We start from the raw sequence: 22,812 nt of genomic DNA on the forward strand, positions 1-22,812 counted from the left end.
TTCTTTGGGGCTGTTTGGGAACAGAAACTTGTGGCTTTGATTGCGGCAGATTAGTTGTTGAGGCCTTTTTGTGTGAGTACCTTGAACTGCTACTCTCTTTAACAAACACAGTAGGTTTTGAAGTTTCACCAGCTTCAAAATTACTATTTTCAAAGACTAATCCTTCTTTACCATCTCTCCCCATCATGAGCAATGCATCAAGCTTGTTTTTGCTTGAATTGAATTTGGTTAGTGTGGCCTTGGCTTTCCCAAACTTTTCTATTACCTGAGACAATTCCAGATCCTTCTTACACACAATACCCTTCAAATCAGTATTCTCGTTTGAAAATATAGTGTTCATCTTGTTTCTTTCAATCCAGTCAGCATACGGCTCTTCATATAGCATTTTCACATCTTTCAAAGTCATTCCTTCATCATCTGCGTCAGGATTACTCAAATCATCAATAGTAGAAGAATTTAAACATACTGACCTTTGAGAGATATTGCGACCAGGTGTTGCAACACCTAATGGATTGACTTGCAACAGCTTCTTTCTTTCCATCAATGTTATCAGAGACGGGCGGCTTTCTTCTTAATTATGTTCTTCATCTTCTTTAGATTCTCCATCACTCAAAGATGTGTTCACCCCTTTTCAAGGCCTATTTGCACATTCATTGGCATAATGACCATAGCCTTGACACTCATGATATTGTATCGTGTCAATCTTCTTTGTAGTGGACTGTTTTTTTCCTTCCAGCATAAGTGGAGGCTTTTCATGAGCAGGAAAATTCCTTGGTGATTTCTCAGGACCGCTTATTCTCAGATGTTTGTTAGCAGTGGGGAACAACTGAGCTTTGAGTTTCTGATCGGTCCTTTTTGTCTTCCTCATATTTTTCAGGTAATCACCAAACTTCTTAGTGATGAGTGAGATCAAGTCATCTCCCAAGTTCGATTAAAAGACTTCGTGACCGATTTGAACTAGATCATTGTACGATTCATTTGAAACTTGGAAGGCTATAGATTTCCCCTTGTTCCTCTTTTGTGCGCTAGTGATCAGTTCAAACACCTGTAGAATACTTATCAGTTCAGTTAACTTCATCTTGGAAGTATCTTTCACCTCTTCAAGACCCTAGATTTTTCCGTTGAATCTTTATGGAAAGGATCGAATAACTTTGTTCACAATTCTTTCATTTGCAATAGGTTCTCCAAGAGTAAAGGCTTTAGTGGCTATCTCCCAAAGACGCTGGTCATATGCTGCAATAATTTCATTTTTTTCATCTCGAGGTTTTAAATTTGGTGTTTAGTAGCCTTATCCTCGTTCGTTTCACACTCGCAGTCCCTTCACAATGTTCTTGTAGAGCATCCCATGCCTCTTTGTCAATGACACAATCTTCAATGAGCCCAAACATCCTCATATACACGTTTTGAGAATGTAGCATTCAGTGTTTTAGCGTTATAGCTCAAAATTTGTGCTTCCTCAGTGGTCCAGGTAGTTTTTGGTTTGACGATATAATCACTGATAACTGCATTTTATGCACTTAATTTGTATGATTTAACTTGGATTTTGTGATGTATTGAGCTGGTTTATGCGTATTTGTTTTTCGTTTTAGTGATATACAAAGATTGCAAGTAATTATCGAGAAGAGCCGGAAGAAAGAATAATAAAGCGGCAAACTTTCAAAAATTATCGGAGATGCTAGATAGATACAAATCTGATATTCACCGTTCAGAATGAATTTTAAGATGTTTTAAATTTTTTATCAAAATTTCAGCTCGATCCGACGGTTAGAAAGGGAGATATGATTTTTGGAAGAATGTTGCGCGCTTGATGCATAAAGCGGCAGTGCATCTGCGCTATGAACAAGGGCGGAAGCTCTTGAGAAGAAGAGCAGAAACGCTTGAGGTTTGAAAAAGAAGCACTTTTGTGCTAAATGGAAGAGCAGTAGCACTGCTGCGGGTAGAAAACAGAAACGGGAGTCTTCAAAACTTAAAAGACTCGATTGATGGGCTTCGTTCATCGGGCTTCGAGAAGAACTCTACCATATATAAAAACATACACTCATGCACATCATTTCACGCAGAATAATGTAGAGAATATCAGAACAATTAAAGTTTATCTTTGAGGCGATCGATGCCATGTATTGAAAATTTTCAAGTGTCACTTTGTCATAGGATCCAGCTGCGGCAAGAGTTTTGGCCACAATGTTGGCCAAAAATCTGTAAAGAACATTGATTTGTTGTTTGAGAGCTGGGATCTTGATTGATGCACCATCGAGAGAGAATTCCAGATCCCATTGAGCGGCATTCCCATCGGTAAGCTCTGAGCTTTTACTCAAACCCTTGGTGGCAATTCAAATACAGCACCGAAAAATGGTTAATCAAAAGAGTAATTATTGCCATTGATGATACAGACAATTTTCCCACGAACTATTCGTGTAGAGGAAAAGAATTGCTTGACCACCGGTAGGTTGAAGATGGAGCAGCCCCCGAGAAGTTTCTTCAAACCTAAAGCTTACAAAATGTTGAAGATATCAGATATCCTTGTGTTGTTCACAAAGTGAACTACCTTAAAGTTGTTTCTCAAACATGTCTTTTTGGTCGACATTGTGTTGATATGCAAGCAAAGAAGATTGGCTTAGAGCAAGTGAAAGCAGAATAATTTTGAGGTTGAATATGAATACGTGAGTGAAAAGGGACAAGTAATTGAAAATATATAGGGTTTGATGGGCCAAAGTTGATATCCTACGTGGCAGTATGATTTTCAATTTTGAAAATTTGAATTTTAAAAAATGAGTGCTAAAATAAAGAAACAAACACATAGGCATGCGTGTTTGAATGACATAGCAGATTGCCCAAATATCCCTAATTAGTTAATATATTAAGTGACTATAGTGGTAATGGCAGTCATAATGATAGCTTCACTCTTTCCAAAGATTTCCCTCGACCGATGGTTAGAGAAAGCTTTGTACTTGATGGGACTTCGACCGCTTATCAAGAATGCCATCAGAAACCGTCATTAATGTGAGCATGCATATACACAACATTTAAGTTACCATCATTGCAATGATAAGGTAGAGGCGTAGATGTGAACAGGCGAGTGACTCTTCACCTTCTATCGTTTGGCTATAAATATGCCTATAGATGGCTTGAAGCAAACACTTGTATCCACAAACACATCTATAATCTGAAGAGAGATGCTTGGTTCAGTAGATCTTGCAGCGGAGTTCTACAACAGAGTTCTTGAAGCTCGGAACCGGGAGTATGAGGAGATCGTCTTCCAGAAAACGATGAAAACTTGGCTCCAGATTGAGAGCCTATGGAGTTTCAGATCCACTGCCTTCCATCTCGTCTCTCCAACCACCGCTCGACGACTGTTGGCCAGGGAGAGGCGATAAAAAAGCTTTTTGGGCAATACCAACACCGAGGACATCTTCAATATGGGTGGGCGTTTATTCTCGGGTACCCGACCCGATCGGGTCGGGTAATTTTTAAAATTTTCGGGTTCGGGTTTCAATTATCGGGTTGGTGCTGGGTAGCATATTTATTATCCAATCGGGTTCGGGTACCGGACACCTACACAAGCTCAATAATAATCTATCTAATATATTGTACACCATCACAAACCCAGATATTATTTTTCCCATTTAGCCGCTAGGAATATTGATTTATCTCCAAATCTCATCTTCCTTCCCTTGTTCTGAAATTTATCGGTTATGGAATTTGCACTATTATTCTATCTCATGTCATCTCATCTTCCTCCTCACTCGGCCATGAAATTTCTGGGTTCTGGAGTCTGTAACTATTGCTCCATCTCTCACGGCTGCTCCCCTCGTTCTCGCATTCTTCCTCAGGCGAACCACTGCGAGCGACATCACGCCCTGTGAAAAACTGAAGTAGCTTAAGTTGTGTCCATTCAGCTGCTATATGGGTTCAATTTATTCCTCGACGCTCACTAAAATTGATTCAAAATTGATGATTGGAATTTCTTTTAAATTGCACGCTCAGTTCTTCAAATTTTTTGTACTTTTCTTGCCATTTTTATTCAATGGAGGCTCAATATTTTTGGGATGTTTTTATGTATTAATCGGGTACCCGATGTCGGTTACCCGACATTACCCGAAAATTTTCGGGTACCCGAGAAAAATCAAAAATCGGGTAGTTAATTTTTCAGGTCGGGTTCAATAATAAAAAATTCTACCCGACAGATCGGGTACTCGACCCAAAAAAACCCGAACCCGAGGTATCCGACCCGACGCCCACCCTAATCTTCAAGTCGGAGGGTGTCCTACCCCTCACGCTTTTCACAGAGCGTGAGGAATTGAGGAATATTACTTTCTCTGAAGGCTATGCCAGAACCTTCATTCGAGGACTTATCCTTTGGATGAACTTGTGGAAGTTAGTCGTAGATATGGAAATATTTAATGTAACTGCAAACTATTAAGATTAATGATATGATATTTTTCCAATATTCTTGTCTTTTGATTTTATATATATTGTGTTTACGATCATTAATCATGCTAAATCATATGATAATAAACAATATGATTGAGTAATAATGAGGGGTTTTCAGAAAATGGTAAGTGCAAGAATTTCCCCCTAAAATCATGCATATTAACTCAAATCAACTTAGCCAATAATATTTCAGAAATAAAAAAACTTAGAGTTCTAAAGAGGCTAGTGAAGATATATGTAGCTTGTTGCTCGGTAGAGATATGTTCTAGCTTGATCTTCATCTTCAACACATGATCCCTTATGAATTGATATCTCACGTCAATGTGTTTGTCCTTGAGTGCATTACGGAATTGTGGATAATAACAATGGCACTTGTATTGTCACAGAAGATTGAAGCTTCACTCGACCAGATACCATAATCACGTAACTGTTTTTGTATTCAAAGTATTTGATCACAACAGTTGCCAGTTGCTAGGTACTCAGCTTCAGCGATCGAGGTGGCTATTAATATGTTCTTTTTGCTAAACATAAGCTGATCTATAAGAAATTGGCAGGAACCGTTGGTGCTATTTTTATCTATTTTGCAACCTGCATAATCTGCATCTGAGTAGAAAATGAGGTTAAAACTTGAGTCTTTGCGATACCAAAGACCCACATTGGTTGTACCCTTAAGAAATTTAAGGATGCGTTTGGAAGCAGTGTACTGTGATTGTTTAGGTGCAGCTTAAAATCTTGCACACAAGCATACTACGAACATGATATCGGGGCGACTAGCTGTTAAATATAAAATGAGATCCTATAAGCCTTTGATACATTGTTACCTCGACTGGTGTTCTCATTTTGTCTTTGTCTAGCTTGAATGATGAACTCTTAGGGGTTGATGCGGTCGAGCAATTTTTCATCCCAAATTTCTTGATAAGCTCCTTGGCATACTTAGATTGATTTATTAATATACCCTTATCAATTTGTTTAACTTGTAATCCAAGAAAGAAATTGAGCGCCCATCATGCTTATCTCAAACTTTTCCTGCATTAGATTTGAAAATTTCTGGCACAATTGGGGTTAGTTGACTCAAAGATTATATCATCTACATATATCTGTACAAGCAATATATGATCCCCCTTAGAGAATTTAAACAAGGTCTTATCGACCGTTTTTATTTCAAAGTCATGGTCAAGTAAAATTTTGAGAGAGTATCATACCATGCTCTTGAGGCCTGCTTTAATCCATACAAAGCTCTGTAAAGTTTATAAACGTATTTAGGTGTAGTTAAATTTAAAAAACCTGGTGGTTGCTCAATATACACGTTTTATTAAAGTTGTCCATTCAGGAATGCATATTTGACATCCATTTGATGCACCTTGAAGTCCTTATATGCTGCATAAGCTAGAAAAATTCTTATGTTTCAAGTCTAGAGACCGGTGCGAAAGACTGATCAAAGCCGATTTATTCTTCCTGTCTGAATCCTTGGGCAACCATTCTTGCTTTGTTTCCGACCACAGTGCCATTTTCATCTAGCTTGTTTCGATATACCCATCTAGTTCTAATAACATTTTGATCTTTGGGGCGAGGAACCAGATGCCAGACTTGATTCCTGGTAAATTAATTAAGCTCTTCTTTCATAGCCTCTATCCAACTTGTATTTTTTAATGCTTCATCAATATTTTTGGGCTCCAGCTGTGAGATAAAGGCTGCATGCAATTATTCATCAATTATTTGTTTTCTAGTTCTTAAAGGAGCAGAAGGGTCACCTATGACCAACTTGGGTGAATGATTTACTTAGATATTTTATATTAACCTGTGATTGATCTGCACATACAGTAGACTCATCAAATATAACATGAATGGTTTTCTTGATCGTCGGTGACTTATTATTGAACACTCTGTAATCTCGACTGACTAAAAAGTAACCAATAAAGATGCCTTCATCTGCTTTGGCATCGAAGTCTATCAAATAATTTTTTCCATTTTTGTGAATAAATCATTTGCACGCAAATATTTTGAAATATGAAATGTCTGGTTTTGTGTCATTCCAGGTCTCATAAGAGGTTTTGTTTTGCCTTTTGCTAATCATATATCTGTTCTGAGTGTAACATGTTCTATTAACTATCTCAGCCCAAAGTCTTTGAGAAACATTTGAATCATCAATCATAGTTCTAGCTGCTTCTTTCAAGGTTCGATTCTTCTTTCAGCAATACCATTTTGTTGTGGAGTTCTAGCAGCAGATAACTCATGCTTGATTCTCTGACCATCTAGATAGAGTTGGAGGGTTTTATTTAGAAATTCAGTACCTCATTCACTCCTGATTCTATCTATCACATATGACTTCTCATTTTGCAAATGTTTTAAAAAGTTTTATCAAGTGAGATGTTGTTTGATCTTTAGAGGACAAAAATATTACCCATGTAAAACAAGAGTAATCGTCCACTATGACCAATGTGTATCTCATTCCTCCTATGCTTTTGACTGGTATAGGATCAAATAGGTCCATGTGCATTAGGTCTAAGCATTTGGAAGAGGATATACACCCCTTGTTTTTAAAAGTATCTCACACTTGTTTGCCGAGCTAGCATGCAGAACAAATTTTACTTTTTGTAAATCCTCCTTTAGGCAAGCCAGTAACCAAATCATGTTTTCTCAAGTTTTAAATGGACTTAAAACTAAGATGGTTCAAACGCTTTTGCCACAGCAAATGCTTATCATTTTGAGAAATAAAGCAAGTAGGGGAGGGATGTTGTCCACATTGCCAATTAATCTTATAAGTGTTTTGTTCTCTTATGCCGGTTAACATGATTTCTCCTTTGCTAGATTTGATGGTGCATGTGTTCTTATGAAATTCAACAGTAACATTGTCACACAGTTGAGTGATACAGATCAAGTTGTAGCAAAGATTATCAACAAGCAGCACATCATTAATAATAATATTACCATGGGTAATCTTACCCTTATCCATAGTCTTACCCTTAGAGTTGTCTCCAAAGATTATTTTTGGTCCTTTGTAGTGAATAATTTCAGTGAGTAGTTCCTTGTTTTCTGTCGTGCGTCTAGAGCATCCACTGCTCAAGTACCAAGTGTTTCTCTCAATTGATAGGGACTTCTCGACCGGTTGAATCTTGAGTACCTGAAAGACATAAATAAGATTTTGGTACCCATATCTATTTGAGTCCGAACTGGATTAGCCTTTTTGGGACCCATACCTGAATTACCCTAACGGGCCTATCACTGTGTGTGTCCAAAAACTGAAGCGATCGAGGGGTTCTTTGTGAGCTTGTGTGTGCTCAAGTTCTTACAATGTGTTGTCTAGGATTTTGATCATTGTTGTTCAGTCGATATTGATTTTGAACAGGCCTACAATTGAAGTAATGTCTCTGTATCACCTGGTTAACCCTATGCCTAGATTGACTAGGCTAATTCGTCGACCGGTTGAAGTTAGATTGGTTTTCCTTTCTGTTTTCATTTGGTCTTGGTTTGAGCCAGGTCTTTCCTTGCTTAGAGTCTTGAGTATCCACATACCCCAGTCCTTTATGCTTGGTTCTATTCTCATAGCGAACTTTCTGATTTATCTCAATCTCTGGCCTATCATGTTCATATATTTTAATGGACCTAAAAAATCTCATAGTATTAGGATTGCCCTTGTCCATATTCGATTGAGTATTTGTCTCAGTAGAACAACAATCATTTGAACTAGAGCCTAAGCCGGTTTTGTCATCTTCTTGCTTTTTATTCTCATGCATCTTAATCAGGGACACATAAGATTGGTTCCAAGAGTTGATAGTTTTAAAAAACTTTTGATTTTCGTTCAAAGTAGCTTGGAACATTATTCTCATATTATCATTCTCAGTGGTAAGCAGATTGAGCTTTACCTTTAGACTGTCAAGTTTCTTTTGCTGCAAGAAGCTAGATTCACTCCTTAAGGCTTACTTTTTATGCTTTCACTTCCTCGAATGATTTGGAGAGCTTCTGATACTCTTTAGTAATTTTGTGAAGTGCAGTGACTAATTCATCACGTGTAAATTTAGAAGAACTAAAGTTAATGATAAGTGTATTTTATACATTTAATTTATATATGATTTTAATTATTAATTATTTTTTTCGAGCAGATTTATGCGGAGTTTTGTTGTTTTTGTGTTTGTAGGGAATTATGGAGATTTTATGGAAAAGAATAAGAAAATGAGATTTAAGAGGAGAAAAGAAGAAGAAAATAGAAGAGTAGTAAAAGAAAGAATAAAATGGAGAAAAGAAAAGAACAGGAAAAGAAACGAGAGAAAGTAATGGGCTTCTTATTGGGCTTGGATTTTTAGCGCTTCACTAAGCGCTAAAGAGGAGAATTGAAGAGCAATCGCGCTAATCGAAGAATTGGAGTCAGAGGCTTATCCGCGCCCGCCTGGATATTTGGAGTGCCCGCTCTGATCGTAATCTCAGAATTTTAATTATCAGAAAGGAAATTTTGGGCTTTCTTTTATTGGGCTTTTGGTGTGAACATATAAAAAATTATTGAGCGTCAGATTTGGAAAGGAGGAGCCGCCACACGTACACATCAGAGATCAGAGATTTGGATTTTGAACGTGTGATTTCCTGGAAAAATCTGGAGTTTTTACTTGAAGAACAAAATACGAAGATCGAGAGCCCGGACACGGCGTCGACTACGGATTTGTTTTCTATCTTTTATTTAATTTTGAATATGTTTGGATTTATGAATTATTGTTTTATTCAAAGATTTATTATGAACTAATTTTTTAGAGTCTAAAGGTCGGATGGAACCTGGTGTAGACACTTTCTTGAATTTTTTATTTTATTGAATTGAGTTTCTTCTAGATTAATTATTTTTCTAGAATTGATTGTCTTTTCAATTATCTGATCAATAATTGATTTGTAATATTTATTTGAAATCTGGAACTCGGGAGAGGAGATTTTGAATAGGACCAATAGAAAATACACTGTTAATTATTTATATAACTCAGGAGAGTGTATAATTTTAACAGAGCTTTTAAAAAGAACATTTTTTTGAATTGATCATTGCAATTAGATTCTTAATAGGGATATTGGAATTGAATTGTAATTGATATATTTTATTCGGCACTCGGGAGAGAGAATAATACACTTAAGTGTTCTTGGCTATTAATTCATTGAAATTCATGAAGATTAATTAATTAAGATTGATTGTTGTTGAAACCAGGTGAAATCTAAACCTCTAGACCATTTTTCTCTGATTGATTATTTCTGAAAGTTGTGTGCGTGCTATTAAAAACTCATTAATTATTTTATTTTTTTAAAAAATTCTAAGATTTTGATTTTCTAGATAAAGTTTAGACTATTTTAATTACAAGCACTAAATATTTTCATTTTACTCTCTGTGAGAACGATACTTGATTTTTCACTATATTAAAACTTGACACTCGTACGCTTGCGAGTATTTTTAACAACAGTTAAATACCTCATCATCTTCTTCTTTTGGTTCGGAGTTAGCCATAAGGCACTGCATCTTCTCATCATCACTCTCGTCTGATGAACTTGCTTAGCTGGATGATTCTGAATCTGATTCTGGCCATTTTCTCTTGCTTTCATCAGAAACTATTACTCTTTGTTCTCTTCTTTTCCTTAAGGTCCTTTGTTTACCTTTTCCTTTCTTTTTCTCGACCGATTGCTTCTTCTCGCTATTCATAGTTTGGTACAATCTGCAATAAAATGCCTTGCTTGCCATAGTTAAAGCACGCAGGACCATTATTTGTGTGGTCCTTTTTGTAGTATGGTTTAGTAAATTTTTATCGATTTTTACGCATGAATTTACCAAACTTTTGACGAATAGAGACATGTCCTCATTGATGATCTGCTCAGTTATCTTCTTGTTTGGAGTCTCCTTGACCGGTTGACATGCAACGGTTGTAGCAAGTTCTTTGGTTGGATGAGAGGTTGAAGTCTCCTCTTTTGTTCTTATCCCATGCTCGAACTCGTAAGCTTTAAGGTCTGCGAATAGGTCATGGAGCTCGAGTTTGTTCAAATCCTTGGATTCTCGCATGGCTACTGTCTTGACATCACATTGACAATTTTACAATTAGAATAAGATTTACCAAGTGTAATAAGTTCACAAGCAATATTGCTAAATCGTTCATAAAACTCAGCCATGGTTTTCCCTGGATTTATTTTATCATTGTCAAACTTCTGGATGGCAACGGTCAGCTTGTTTTCCTTAGTCTGATCGTTTTCTTCGCACAACTAGGTAAACTTTTCCCAGATCTCCTTTGTAGTAGTGCAAGTATTGATCTTGCTAAACATGTTCTTGTCCGGCGTTTTGTAGAGGATGTCCTTAGCAACATTATTGAGGTTAGCTTTCTTCTTGTCCTCTATGGTCCACTCCGACTTGTGCTTCTCCACTATTTGTGGCTCTCCACTGGAGATAGCTATAGCAGTGTTGGCTTATCTTCATGGGTTCATCTGTCATCCTGAGCTGATAGATGTGTCTGCTACGTATTTTTCAATCATCATATTCTTCTTTGAAAAACATAGAAATTTTATTAAACGATGTCATGATTAAAGTATGAGTATCAACAATTGAGAAAAACCCTCTCTGATACCACTTGTTGGGGATCGGGTCTGAGTGTAAAAAGGGGTGATCAATACACTCTCTTAAAATTCTTTTCACTAAACACAAAGATTTGAGTGAATGTGAGTCCACTCAACCGATATATATTCTCAACTTCTGAAAGTATTTGAGCAACTTAAATAATTGCGGAAATAGCTCAAGTACTTTAGTGATACTAGACAAGTTTAAATCATGGATAATGAGAGTAAGGATAAAGTGCAAAAATGTAAGTAGAGTAGCAGTTATGAAAGTTCGAAGGCTGAATCCTTTTACGTCTCCCCTTTTTTCATGCAGGAAGAAATTCTTTAGAAGACTTTGGTAACAACAACGTCTTGTAATCTACCTAGTTCGATATTAGGACTTAAACACTGTTTAACTCGGAACTCCTAGATTTCAACAAAGATAGAATTCAAAGTTCCTATCCAACTCTTCAACAACACAACTGAGATTGAGTTCTCAAACTCAAACGATCAAATCCTTGTTCTCGAACTTTCTTTCAAGAGCAGTTGAGGTATTTGAAGAACCCTTGAATGATCCTTAACTATCTGATGGTTTTCTGATTTAGCGAGAGTTGGAGTAACCAAAGTAAATAACTTCGAGTAAGATTGCTCAATGAGATTACTAAAGTTTGCGTAGATTTTTCTCCGTGTCTTCTTCTTCGAGCAATCTCAAGTATTTATAGTACCCAGGCTTCCAACGTCTTCATTGCCCAATGAATGCGGCTGTCCTTTTATTGATATTGCTTTTCTGGGAAGTCCCAACATCTTAAATGTTTTGGTACTATTTATGTTGACCTTTATATTAAAAGTAGAGTCTTCAATAAATGCGAGTTGTGACTCTTTCTATATTTGAGATATAAAGGTTGCAGCTATATTCTGAGCTAGAATGTCTCAGCAATTATTTCGAGTAACTTTTCAACATTTTTTGTTGTCTGCTCATAAATGCTTCAGGCGGCTCTTTAATGCTGTTGTGTCTTGTTCGGAAAGTCTTTCCTAAGCAAGTGACCGGTTGAGAGATGTAACTAGGACTTGACCGGTCGAGGCATGTTAATGCATGTGGCTTGAAAGCAGTCCAAACTCATGTTCTTCAAGGTAGGCGGTCGACTCTTGTGTCTTCATAAATTAGTGGTCGATACCTGTATTACAAGAAAAAAAAAGCGGCACAATCTATAACAATGATTTATTGTTTTGTCATCACCAAAATGTAGGATTCAACATATATATAGTTTTTAATATAAGATGTGAAAAATTGAAATGAAATATATTTTTTATTTAATAAATATAATATATTTTTTATTGAGATAGATTGAATTTTTAATATAAAATGTTGAAAGTTGAAATGTCATATATTTTTTTATTGAATAGATTTAATATTATAATATGTTAAAAGTTGAAATGTAATATATTTTTTATTGAATAAATGTAATAGATTTTTTATTGAGATAATAAAATATTTGATAGAGTTTTTAAAAGTTGAATTGTACAAATTTTTTAAATTTTTATAAATGACCTGGACCGTAATCGGCCACGGCCGGGCCGGTTAAGGGTCGAGCTTTTTCCGACCCGGACCCGGACCGTGGCCAGGTCTACATATAACCCAAGTGAATTTTGAAAAGAGTCGTCGATAACTAATAAATTTTATTTAATAAGATTTGGTATGATTAAATAAAATCCTTACAAAAATTTCAAAATATTGCATTAGATATGATGTGATTTACCAAGAACATTATTTCTAATATTAAATTTGTATGGCTTATATATTCTATTCTAGTTTTTCCAAATTTTTAAAATAGCATTTTCCATTATATATTTTGAAAAAATTATAATAATATATTTGAACATTTATTTAAATTATTTCTTCTTCTTATAACCTCCATTGTTTTCATTAATAAAAGCTCAATTTATCAAAATTTAGTAATTATTTATTTATTTATTTTTTCATTGTGAACTTTATTAAAAATGTTAATGATAACCAAAATGATTAAAAATACAATAAAATTTATTTTAAAATTAAATAATATTATTTTCAACAGTACTCAAATCAAATTCTTAAATAACACTTTTTTTTAACCAAATCTTAAATAACACTTATTAAACACGAAAAGGAATTCTCAATCCAAATATTCAAAATCCAAACCCAATTCCAAATGTGTAGTCTCATTTTGTATTCCCACTGGTCCCATCATCTCCAAACCCTAATATTTCCCAAATGTCATCGCCAAAGTTGAAATCATCTTTCAAGTCACATGGTGGCATAGAATGTTCATTCCCACCATCCATGAATCCAGTAGGATTGGTCTGCCCCGCCCATAATCCCTCTTCCTCCTTTTTATCATCAACCAAACGGACATCTTTCTCGACCTCATTCTCCGTTGTATCAAGCAAACTTCTCCACCAACGAATACGTTCATCTTGCGAAGACGATGGCAGTGATGCATTAACTGAAGAATATTGTTGTGATTTATTGTGGCTAATATCATCGTCATTGTCATTGTTGTTGTTGTTATTATCATCATCATCATCATCATCGTCGTCTTCTTCATCGTCTTGATCGGTCACCGGCTCGTCCTGGATGGTCAGATTGGGAAAAGCACGAGGTTGCGGCCGTAGGATGTTTTCCTTTGTGATTGCTTTTTGGATTGGTCGTCCCTTTTCCCCTCTTGATCTCTTCTCAATCCGGGTGTGCCAAAAGTTCTTCACATCATTTGCTGTTCTTCCGGGGATTCTTCCAGCAATCAGCGACCATCTTGATTCACATTTGGAATCAAGAAAATTGATTACCAACTGTTTTTTTTTCTTCTTAGAGCAAAAGACAAATAATGCAACTAAATAAATGAGAGAGGCATATATATTACCGACACCAAGTAGATATGCTTCATTTGCATGCAATTTATTACATATTTTACTAACAGCCAACGAACTCATCTTGAGTTACTTTTATATGTGTAATTAAGTATATATCATTAAACATTACAAAGTTTTATGTTTAGATCATGTTACGTTACGTACGTACTACCACTTCAAGTGAGATGTGTAAACAAGTATAGTCAGGTGGTAATAATAATACATGATTAATGCTCCAAAATGTTGCATCTAAAATAGAGTGGATAATGTAGAAAACTTACCTGTTGCCCAAGAGGTCATGAAGCCTTATCAACAGATCAACCTCGTCTTGCGAAAAGTTGCCTCTTGTGATATTTGGCCTCAGATAGTTCAACCATCTTAACCTGCAACTCTTCCTGCATCTGTTCAATCCTGAAAATAGAAGTAAACCTTGATGACATAGTAAAATGCACGTAAAAAAAAAAAAGTTTCAATCGCGAAAACTTGAGTACGTACCTGTTCTAAGTGGGACGAGATGCCACTTTCCTTCTCCATACTGTTCCACGCAATTCTTCAGTAGAGCATCTTCTTCTTTAGTCCATGCACCTTTTCTAACTCCAGAGGAACTGCCACTTTCCATTTTCATTCATTTATTTTTTTTATTGTTTCCTTATGTGTTGAGACAATATATATATATATATAATATACTATAATATAATATAATAGTGCAAAACAAAAGCATGCACCGTTTATTCTGAGCAGGCAGGCAAATGATTGATGTCACAAGATTCCAAGCCAATCAGCTCGCACCTATTTATAAGCTTGCAGTCAGAATCATAAATAAGTTGAAAATCCGGCTTTTATACAAATTAGCGTAAAGATTTTTCTTTTAATAAATCTTAAAATACCCCTATTTGTTGTTTTTAGCATGAAGTATTCAATTAATGGAAAAAATTTAAAAATTAAAAATGAGAAATTTTCAAATCTGATTTTAATATTTTTTAATAAGAGTACTTAAACACGAAAAAATAAAAATCAGTAATACAAAATGCATCACGTGCATAGACACTAGTAAATAAAATTTGCTTGCAGAGAGACACCAGTCTATATTATCTTCTTGTATAAAGGATTTGGGAGGTCTCAAGAAAATTGAAGGTTTTAGACGAATTTTCAGTGCATGGTCCTATATAATTTTTTTTATTAAATATTAATACGATTACTTCATCTAATAATCAAAATTTCAAATTCTTTCAACTAAAAAAATGACATAAAAGATTGCTTTGAAAAAAAAAAAAACCAAAACCAAAAAAGAACTCAATGAACTTCTTAATCTCATGAGTCGTAGACGAATTCGCCAATTATGAGTTGGGCGCTTTAACCATTCAGACATGGATGCTTAGTGGGGATCCTCGTACATTGTGAATAACCAAATTCCAATTTAAATGAAATCTTTAGGATAAATCAATGCAATTTAGGGTGAATCAATGAAAGGACATCAATTTAAATCCTGGATTTTCGAATTGAGAGAGATATTGAGAGAGATCAAGAATTCTCAATGCATAATAAAAATAGAATAAGTTGAATAATCAAACCAAGGAAGCATAAATAGTTTACTTTCGACACAAAAAATCTAACAAAAATACAAATTATAATTTAAATACTAACAAATAAAAGTAATAATTATAATCGAATGGAGTAAAAATGAGTCCAAGAGCCGAATAAGCAAACATCAAGATTCTGGACTCTCAGAGACCAAAAAAAATCAAATATTAAAAATAAAAATATCAACCACAATACACAACAAGAAAATCATATTTAATAAAAAATGACAGATATTTGACATAATCTGAACCTAACTCACCTGAGTTGAGCGATTTAAGAAAGAAGAATTTTTTAAAAATAATAAAGAGGTTTTTTTAAGAAAAAATACAAAAAATTGACCACCATTTCAAATTTTAAATTAAATAATTAAGAAACTCTTTAAGGTTTTCACATAAGAAAAAAAACAACAATAATAAAAAAAATATTTTTTGAAAAATTTGATGTCCCCACCAAGCTTTTAATGGAAAACCAGAAAGGAAAAAAATAATAATAATAAAAAATATATTTTGAAAAAAATTGAGGCCCCGACCAAAGAGAGGCCCTAGGCGACTGTCTAGGTGAATGATTCATGTGAAATCAATATATATTTACTATTTTCATTGGTCCTTTTTTTTTATATTTAATGCATTAAACGATTAGGGACGGCTCATATATTAGTAATAACTTAGTGAAGGCAATATCTGACCTACTTAGAGAGTACTAAAGAAGTAATCCACCAAAGTTATTCTATGTAGTTGACATAACTTTATAACTAATATCTAGTTTGAGGCAAAAACTTTGTATTTTTAGGATCATGAATAATTACCAAAAATAGTCCTCTAAAATGACTTTATTAAATAATGGGTCATATATAACACAATTTCATTATTGATCATATCGTGTTCAATGATCAAATAACTAAATTTGGGATTTACGTTTATTTAAGGTCAATTTCACCGCGTACGTACCTTTAAGATGGTTTAAGATGGTATAGCATTTCGTATGAAAATCTTTAATATATTGAAAATTTCAATTAATCCAATATTTGTTGGGATGGAAAACTCGGTATACCATAAATTTTGATATTTTCTCCGATCCTTGATATCTCTAACGTTGTTTTACGGCATAGGTAAAAAAGGTCCTACAAAAATGATATTTTGAATTGTAGTATTAGCTGACAACCCAATCTTCACGCAGATTACCAGGTCCTACCATTTCGCGTAACATTATTTCTTGGCATGATAATAACAATAAGTTGATTTTTTTTTTTTTTTACCTTTTATTTTTCACTGAAATTCTTATCTAATTAACCAGAAACAGAAGAAAAATTACCGGGGGTGCGCAGTGAATTTTCTAAATTTTAGTTATCAAAATTATAAACATAAATGTAGTAATTTACATGGATATACAAAATAATAACAATTGGTATAGTTATATTTAAAAACAATCCTAATTTAGCACAAATAAAAAATTTAAAATAATAATTTAAAATAAATTACCTTAAAATATGCAGAATAAGAAGGTGCAATACTAGAGTTTTCAATACTTATCCGTAATATGTTTTACAACAATCATGTTTGCATGCATGCACACAGATATTTATATATAGCGTGCACTTACATTGGAATTTTTTTTTATTAAGTACTTTAAAAAAATATAACCCTTAAAGATCATATTGAAATTAAAACTGTATAGAATTATATTTTAATTATATATTTAATATAAAATTTTTGGTGTATCATAATAATTTTTGAATGAGAACAAAGATGAGTATATTTAAATTAGTTGAATAAGAATATAAAGTTTTGTGTGCTAATTATTTTACCGTAATAGATTTTTTATAATTTAAGATTAAATAAAACCATGGTATTTTTGGTATTAATAGATTTTTTATAATTTAAGATTAAATAAAACCAAAAGTTAGCTAGTATAAAATGCTCATATCTAATAATATATATATATATATATATATATACACGAGTTTTGTCATGTTGCTCACCTACCTTGTCAACTCAATGTGTCCATCATGAAGTGACACTCAACTAATGGATGCATTGAGTGGCCCATGATCATGAAGTGACACTCAACTAATGGATGCGAATTGTGCATCCAATAGTTAAGTGTCACCTCATGGTGGGCATATTGAGTGGACACAGTCGGTGAACAGCATAACAAAATTCGTATACATACATACATACATACATACATATATTATATGCGGGGGATCCACGTGCACTCATGCCCAAAACAACTCCGAGAAATTTTCAGCTGTCCAACCATGTTTCTCCACTTGGTTCGCGACCACTAAAACCCGGTAGTGGGTTTTAGTGATGCGAAAAAAAAAAACAAAAACCACTAAAACCCACTACCGAGTTTTAGTGATCGTGGACCAAGTGGGGAAACATGGATGGACAGCTGAAAATTTCTATATTATATATATATATATATTCTTAATTAAATAACTTTCATAAAGTTAATCTCAATAATAGTTACAGTGTGACATTCAAGAAAATTAAACCATAAACAATTTAAAAGTTGGAAAACAGAAATAAAAGATGATTTAGTGGAGGAGAAAATAGGTTTGGAAATAATTTTTTTAAAAAAAACGTATAAAATAATCGGAATAAATTAATTTATAGCCAGTATTATTTATCATTTTTATTAATTATTAATTATATTATATTATAAACAAATATATATATATATATATATATATATATATATATATATATATAACTGAGATTGAAGATGACCGAAAATTAGGTGAAATATGTAATTTCCGACCATCTTCACATTTTCGACTATCGAGATTGAAATTTGTATCATATGATATATCGTTGGATTCGCATTTTCGAGACGACGATCCTACCGTGAAAATTTTAAGGCAACCGGAGTTGTTTTCGGTACGGTGCACGTGGTGCGTGGGATCAAAAGTGTATATATATATATATATATATATAGAAATTTTCAGCTGCCCAACCATGTTTTTCCACTTGGTTCGCGACCACTAAAACCCGATAGCGGGTTTTAGTGATGCGAAAAAAAAAACAAAAACCCTAAAACCCACTACCGGATTTTAGTGATCGTGGACCAAGTGGGGAAACATGGTTAGACAGCTGAAAATTTCTATATTATATATATATATATATATTCTTAATTAAATAACTTTCATAAAGTTAATCTCAATAATAGTTACAGTGTGACATTCAAGAAAATTAAACCATAAACATTTTAAAAGTTGGAAAACAGAAATAAAAGATGATTTAGTGGAGGAGAAAATAGGTTTGGAAATAAATTTTTTTAAAAAAACGTATAAAATAATCGGAATAAATTAATTTATAGCCAGTATTATTTATCATTTTTATTAATTATTAATTATATTATATTATAAACAAATATATATATATATATATACGTAATAATAATTGGTAGTTTTTTCTTCAAAAAAAAAAATAATTGGTAGTTTTGAGAGACAAGTGCAACCCCCGTTCGACTAGTCTTCCATCTGTAGTCCGTAGATGTGACACCCGGAAAAGGACGAAAATCAAATTTTGATTCCTTAATAACTATTTACTCTCAATCGGTTTGGTTTTTCAGAAGAAACATTTCAACTAATGATTCATTTTAATAATTAGACCAATTATGCCATCCTTGCAAAACCGTTATATACAGCCAAATTATTTTAGATGTGAGAGGAAATAAGTAAAATGCTAGACCTACATCTTCGGTCACACTCAAGAAAATATTTTGCATGATAAATTAGAAAAAATTGCTTTTTTGTCCGATATGTTTGTTACTTTGCGATTTCGATGTTCTATATTTTTTAATTTAAGTTTTAGTTCGCTGTCTTTATTTTTTGGCAATTTTAGTCTTTTTTCTGATGTGGCGCTGATGTGACACCGATGCAGTACTGATGTGGAGCTGGCATATACAGTGCCACGTAAGCATTTTCGTAGAAAAATGACTGAAATTGTCAAAAATCAAAACATGCAGTATTAAAACTGAAATATGAAAACATAGAATACCAAAATCACAAAGTAACAAACATATCGAACTAAAATTGCAGTTTTTCCTGATAAATTACCACCTAAGAAGCACCTTATTTTACCAATTTGTTTCAATTTCAATTTACAAATATTTTTTTTACATATTTGTCTTTAATTAGTGCTTAATTAGCACTTTATACGTGCTTAATTTTCACACCTTTAAGATTTTTCTCAAAACCTCCATTGATTAATTAGTAATGTCGAGGAAAAGAAATATTGATTTTATTTAGCAGTCAGCATCACCTTCAACCCCCGGCCCCACACTTCCTATACCTTTCACTTACTTTTATATTTATTAATGTTGAGTACCCTTCACTAACTTATTTTATATATAAAGTTTATTTAAAATCTTATAATATTATACCGTCGAAAAAAATAATCATATTGATTTAATATATTTTTTTTTGGAAAAAACAAGTTTAAGGTTTGTTAGTTTAAGATAGTCTAAAACCGCTTGTCAACTTATACATCTTCAAGCAACTTATGCATTGCCTAAACAGTGTGTGATCGGTCATGATCTTAGAAGATCATTTGGACATATACTACAAATTAGATCACTATCAGAAAATCAGAATGTCGTTCATAAAGTAAGATGGTGTAGTTCTGAATCATTAAAATATCATCCTTGTAATAAACCGTTAATTTTCATATTTGGTAAATAGTCAACTATCATTAAATGAGGCGTACGATGATTCAGAGAAAAAATACGAGACAAATTTGCTTTTGCATCATAAATTATGGAAAAAAAAAATGAACGTGGCAAGAATTTGATCGTTGAACTTAAGGCAATTATAAATAGAGAGAGGTTTCACACTTTAGATATTTAAAACAACTCATCTGCTTGTATTCTATCTATCACAATAAGTTCTCGAGAACTCGTCGTTGAACAACTTAAAGCTGCTCATTAGCCCTCACATCAAATTATCATTCAGATCCTCAAGGATTACTTAGGGCATCAAATTATATATTTCTCGAGTCGTTCCTCAAGCCGTCGAAGAATTTAGAAACTGTTGAACCAAAATATTGATTCGTTGCTACTGTTTGTATTTGTATTTGCGTATGTTGTTTATGTATAAGAGTTCATTCATCCTCTCTAAACTCTTCATCGATCTTAACAAAGTTCTTAACATTCAAAAAATTTATAAAATCATATTCGTATAATAAATCCAAAATTGTCTTAAAAATATATGTTTCGACTAGATGTTTTTGTAATATTAAAATCTTAAAAACCGATTTCATACGAATGAGAAATTGATTATTGAAATTAATGATTAAATCTCAATTAATGTACACTTGTTACGGTTTTAAATTTTGGTGATGAGCGAACCAGTAGCAGTAGATCAAACAGAACAGAACAGACAACCATAGAAATGATAAGAAAAATACGTTTAGTCTAAAAACAGTATACTGGTATAAAACAATAGATATCCCGAACCCGTAGAACTGAAGCGTAACAGATTTCATATAGAATTGTCCTTTAAGCATTTCAGAATCAGTAGACCTATGAAAAAGCAGAATCAGTAAGCAAGGTTCAGTAAAACATGCTTTAAATAGTCATTCTGATATGATAGGACATCGCATTTAATGCACCGTACCAAGCATCAAATAAGCATTTAATGTATATCTCTTTTGAGCACACAAATCTGATATATATTCCGTGTTTCAGGGATAATCATTAAAAGATTTAATGTAGTCGTTTGTGAACGTTGGAACCAGCAGCTATATAAAGATCTTCAGTTACTTCGAACAGATAGAGAGACTCAAAAAGAAAGATTTACAAGAAAGCTTTGCTGCTTTCTAATTCAGATCAAAAGTCTCAACTTAAATAATACTCTTGCACACACTTATCGATATATCAGATCTTTAAGATCATCACTATGCGTCTATATTTGTAATCATCTACTGAGTATCAAATATTGAGTATTGTAAGTTTTTGAACGAAGTCTATCCAAAAACATTTAGAGCTGTAAGAATTCTAGGAGTTTCAGTAGGCATTAGATAAGTCTTTCTGAAATGGGTTTGTACTAAGTTAAGAGTACCAATCAAAGCTTCTAGTGAATACCTTTTGAAAACAGAAGAAGGGGAGATGTAGAAGGTTTTATCCTTCGAACTTCCATAAACAAATTTGATGTCAACTTTATTACTATCTTGAGCTTCAGTAGACGTCAAACAGTCTGTTTCTGCACTAAATCAGTAGACTGCTGCCTCTATCTCAAAAAAATAAGATGTGATCGGATTGCTGCTAACTCCAGCTCCTTGCAAAAAACAGAAAAATGGGAGTGTTCATTCACCCTCCCTCTAAATACTTCTCATCGATCCTAACAAGTGGTATCAAAGCTGGTTTATCTTGTCTCTGGGAAGCTCACACCAATGGGGTCCTTCAGAAAAATTCCTATCTTTTCCCAAGAAGACTTCAATGACTGGAAAATCAAATTTCAAGGTCATCTTGCTGCACAAGATGATAGGTGGTACGTGATCACTGATGGACCACTCAAAATCATGAAGGCCAACACGACTGTATCCATATCAGACGGCGCTCCACAAATGATTGAAAAACCCAAGAGCGAATGGACGAATGAATATAAGAAAAAGGCAAATCTAGACAACGTGGCCAAGGATATTTTGTACAAGACATTGGATAAGACTACATTCAGCAAAATAAAGATGTGCAACACAACTAAAAAGATATGGGAGAAGTTGATTCAACTCTATGAAGGTAACGAGCAAACCAAGGAAAACAAACTTTCAGTAGCTGTTCAAAAGTTTGAAAGCTTCAAAATAAAGACTGGTGAATCCATGAGCGACTTTGAATAAGTATTCGGCAACTTGGTTAATGAACTCAATGCTCATGGAAAGGAATACAGCAATCGGGAGATAGCTCTCTGTAGTGACCCGCACCGTGATCACCTACTAATCAAAAGTTTAAACATGCATTTAACTTAATAAAACAAATTATCAAAAATAACAGTGGAATCCATAAAAAAATTTCAATCCCCAAGAAATGAATCTATAAATAATGTTATAAAACCATGTCGAAATCCAAAATGTATCAACCCTAATACATCAAAAGCTTAGACAAACATCTCTGCTGGTCATCAGATGCCTTAGCCCTCCTGAAACCACCTGCCTTATCCAACGACAAACCCTCCCCATGGAATAGGGTGTCCAGAAACAAAGTACGGAACGTGAGCATAAAACGCTCAGTATGATAGTATGAGGTATTATACATGCTTGTATGCAAGTGAACTGGGTACCAAGACACTCAGGTCAATAAACAAGCTCATAGACCAGGCCCAGTGTATATAGCACGATACGCCATCGCCTTAGGAGGTGGCTCATATACCCAGTGGAT

General features: G+C 33.9%; 2 protein-coding genes across 2 annotated transcripts; one reads left to right on the forward strand and one right to left on the reverse strand.

Moving 5' to 3' along the window:
• Positions 1-13,167: 13,167 nt before the first annotated feature.
• On the reverse strand, positions 13,168-14,473 carry LOC140877150 (transcription factor MYB1-like). Its single transcript, XM_073280677.1, has 3 exons — positions 14,350-14,473; positions 14,136-14,265; positions 13,168-13,756 (listed from the first exon to the last, which is right to left on the reverse strand). Exons 1-3 carry the CDS (start codon positions 14,471-14,473, stop codon positions 13,168-13,170), a joined length of 843 nt encoding a protein of 280 aa, XP_073136778.1.
• Positions 14,474-21,830: 7,357 nt separating this feature from the next.
• Positions 21,831-22,274, forward strand: LOC140877151 (uncharacterized). Its single transcript, XM_073280678.1, has one exon. It carries the CDS (start codon positions 21,831-21,833, stop codon positions 22,272-22,274), a length of 444 nt encoding a protein of 147 aa, XP_073136779.1.
• The last annotated feature ends 538 nt before the right edge of the window (positions 22,275-22,812 follow it).

The sequence above is a fragment of the Henckelia pumila genome, chromosome 2 (genome assembly GCF_033568475.1).
Source record: "Henckelia pumila isolate YLH828 chromosome 2, ASM3356847v2, whole genome shotgun sequence".
In the NCBI taxonomy this organism is placed as follows: domain Eukaryota; kingdom Viridiplantae; phylum Streptophyta; class Magnoliopsida; order Lamiales; family Gesneriaceae; genus Henckelia; species Henckelia pumila.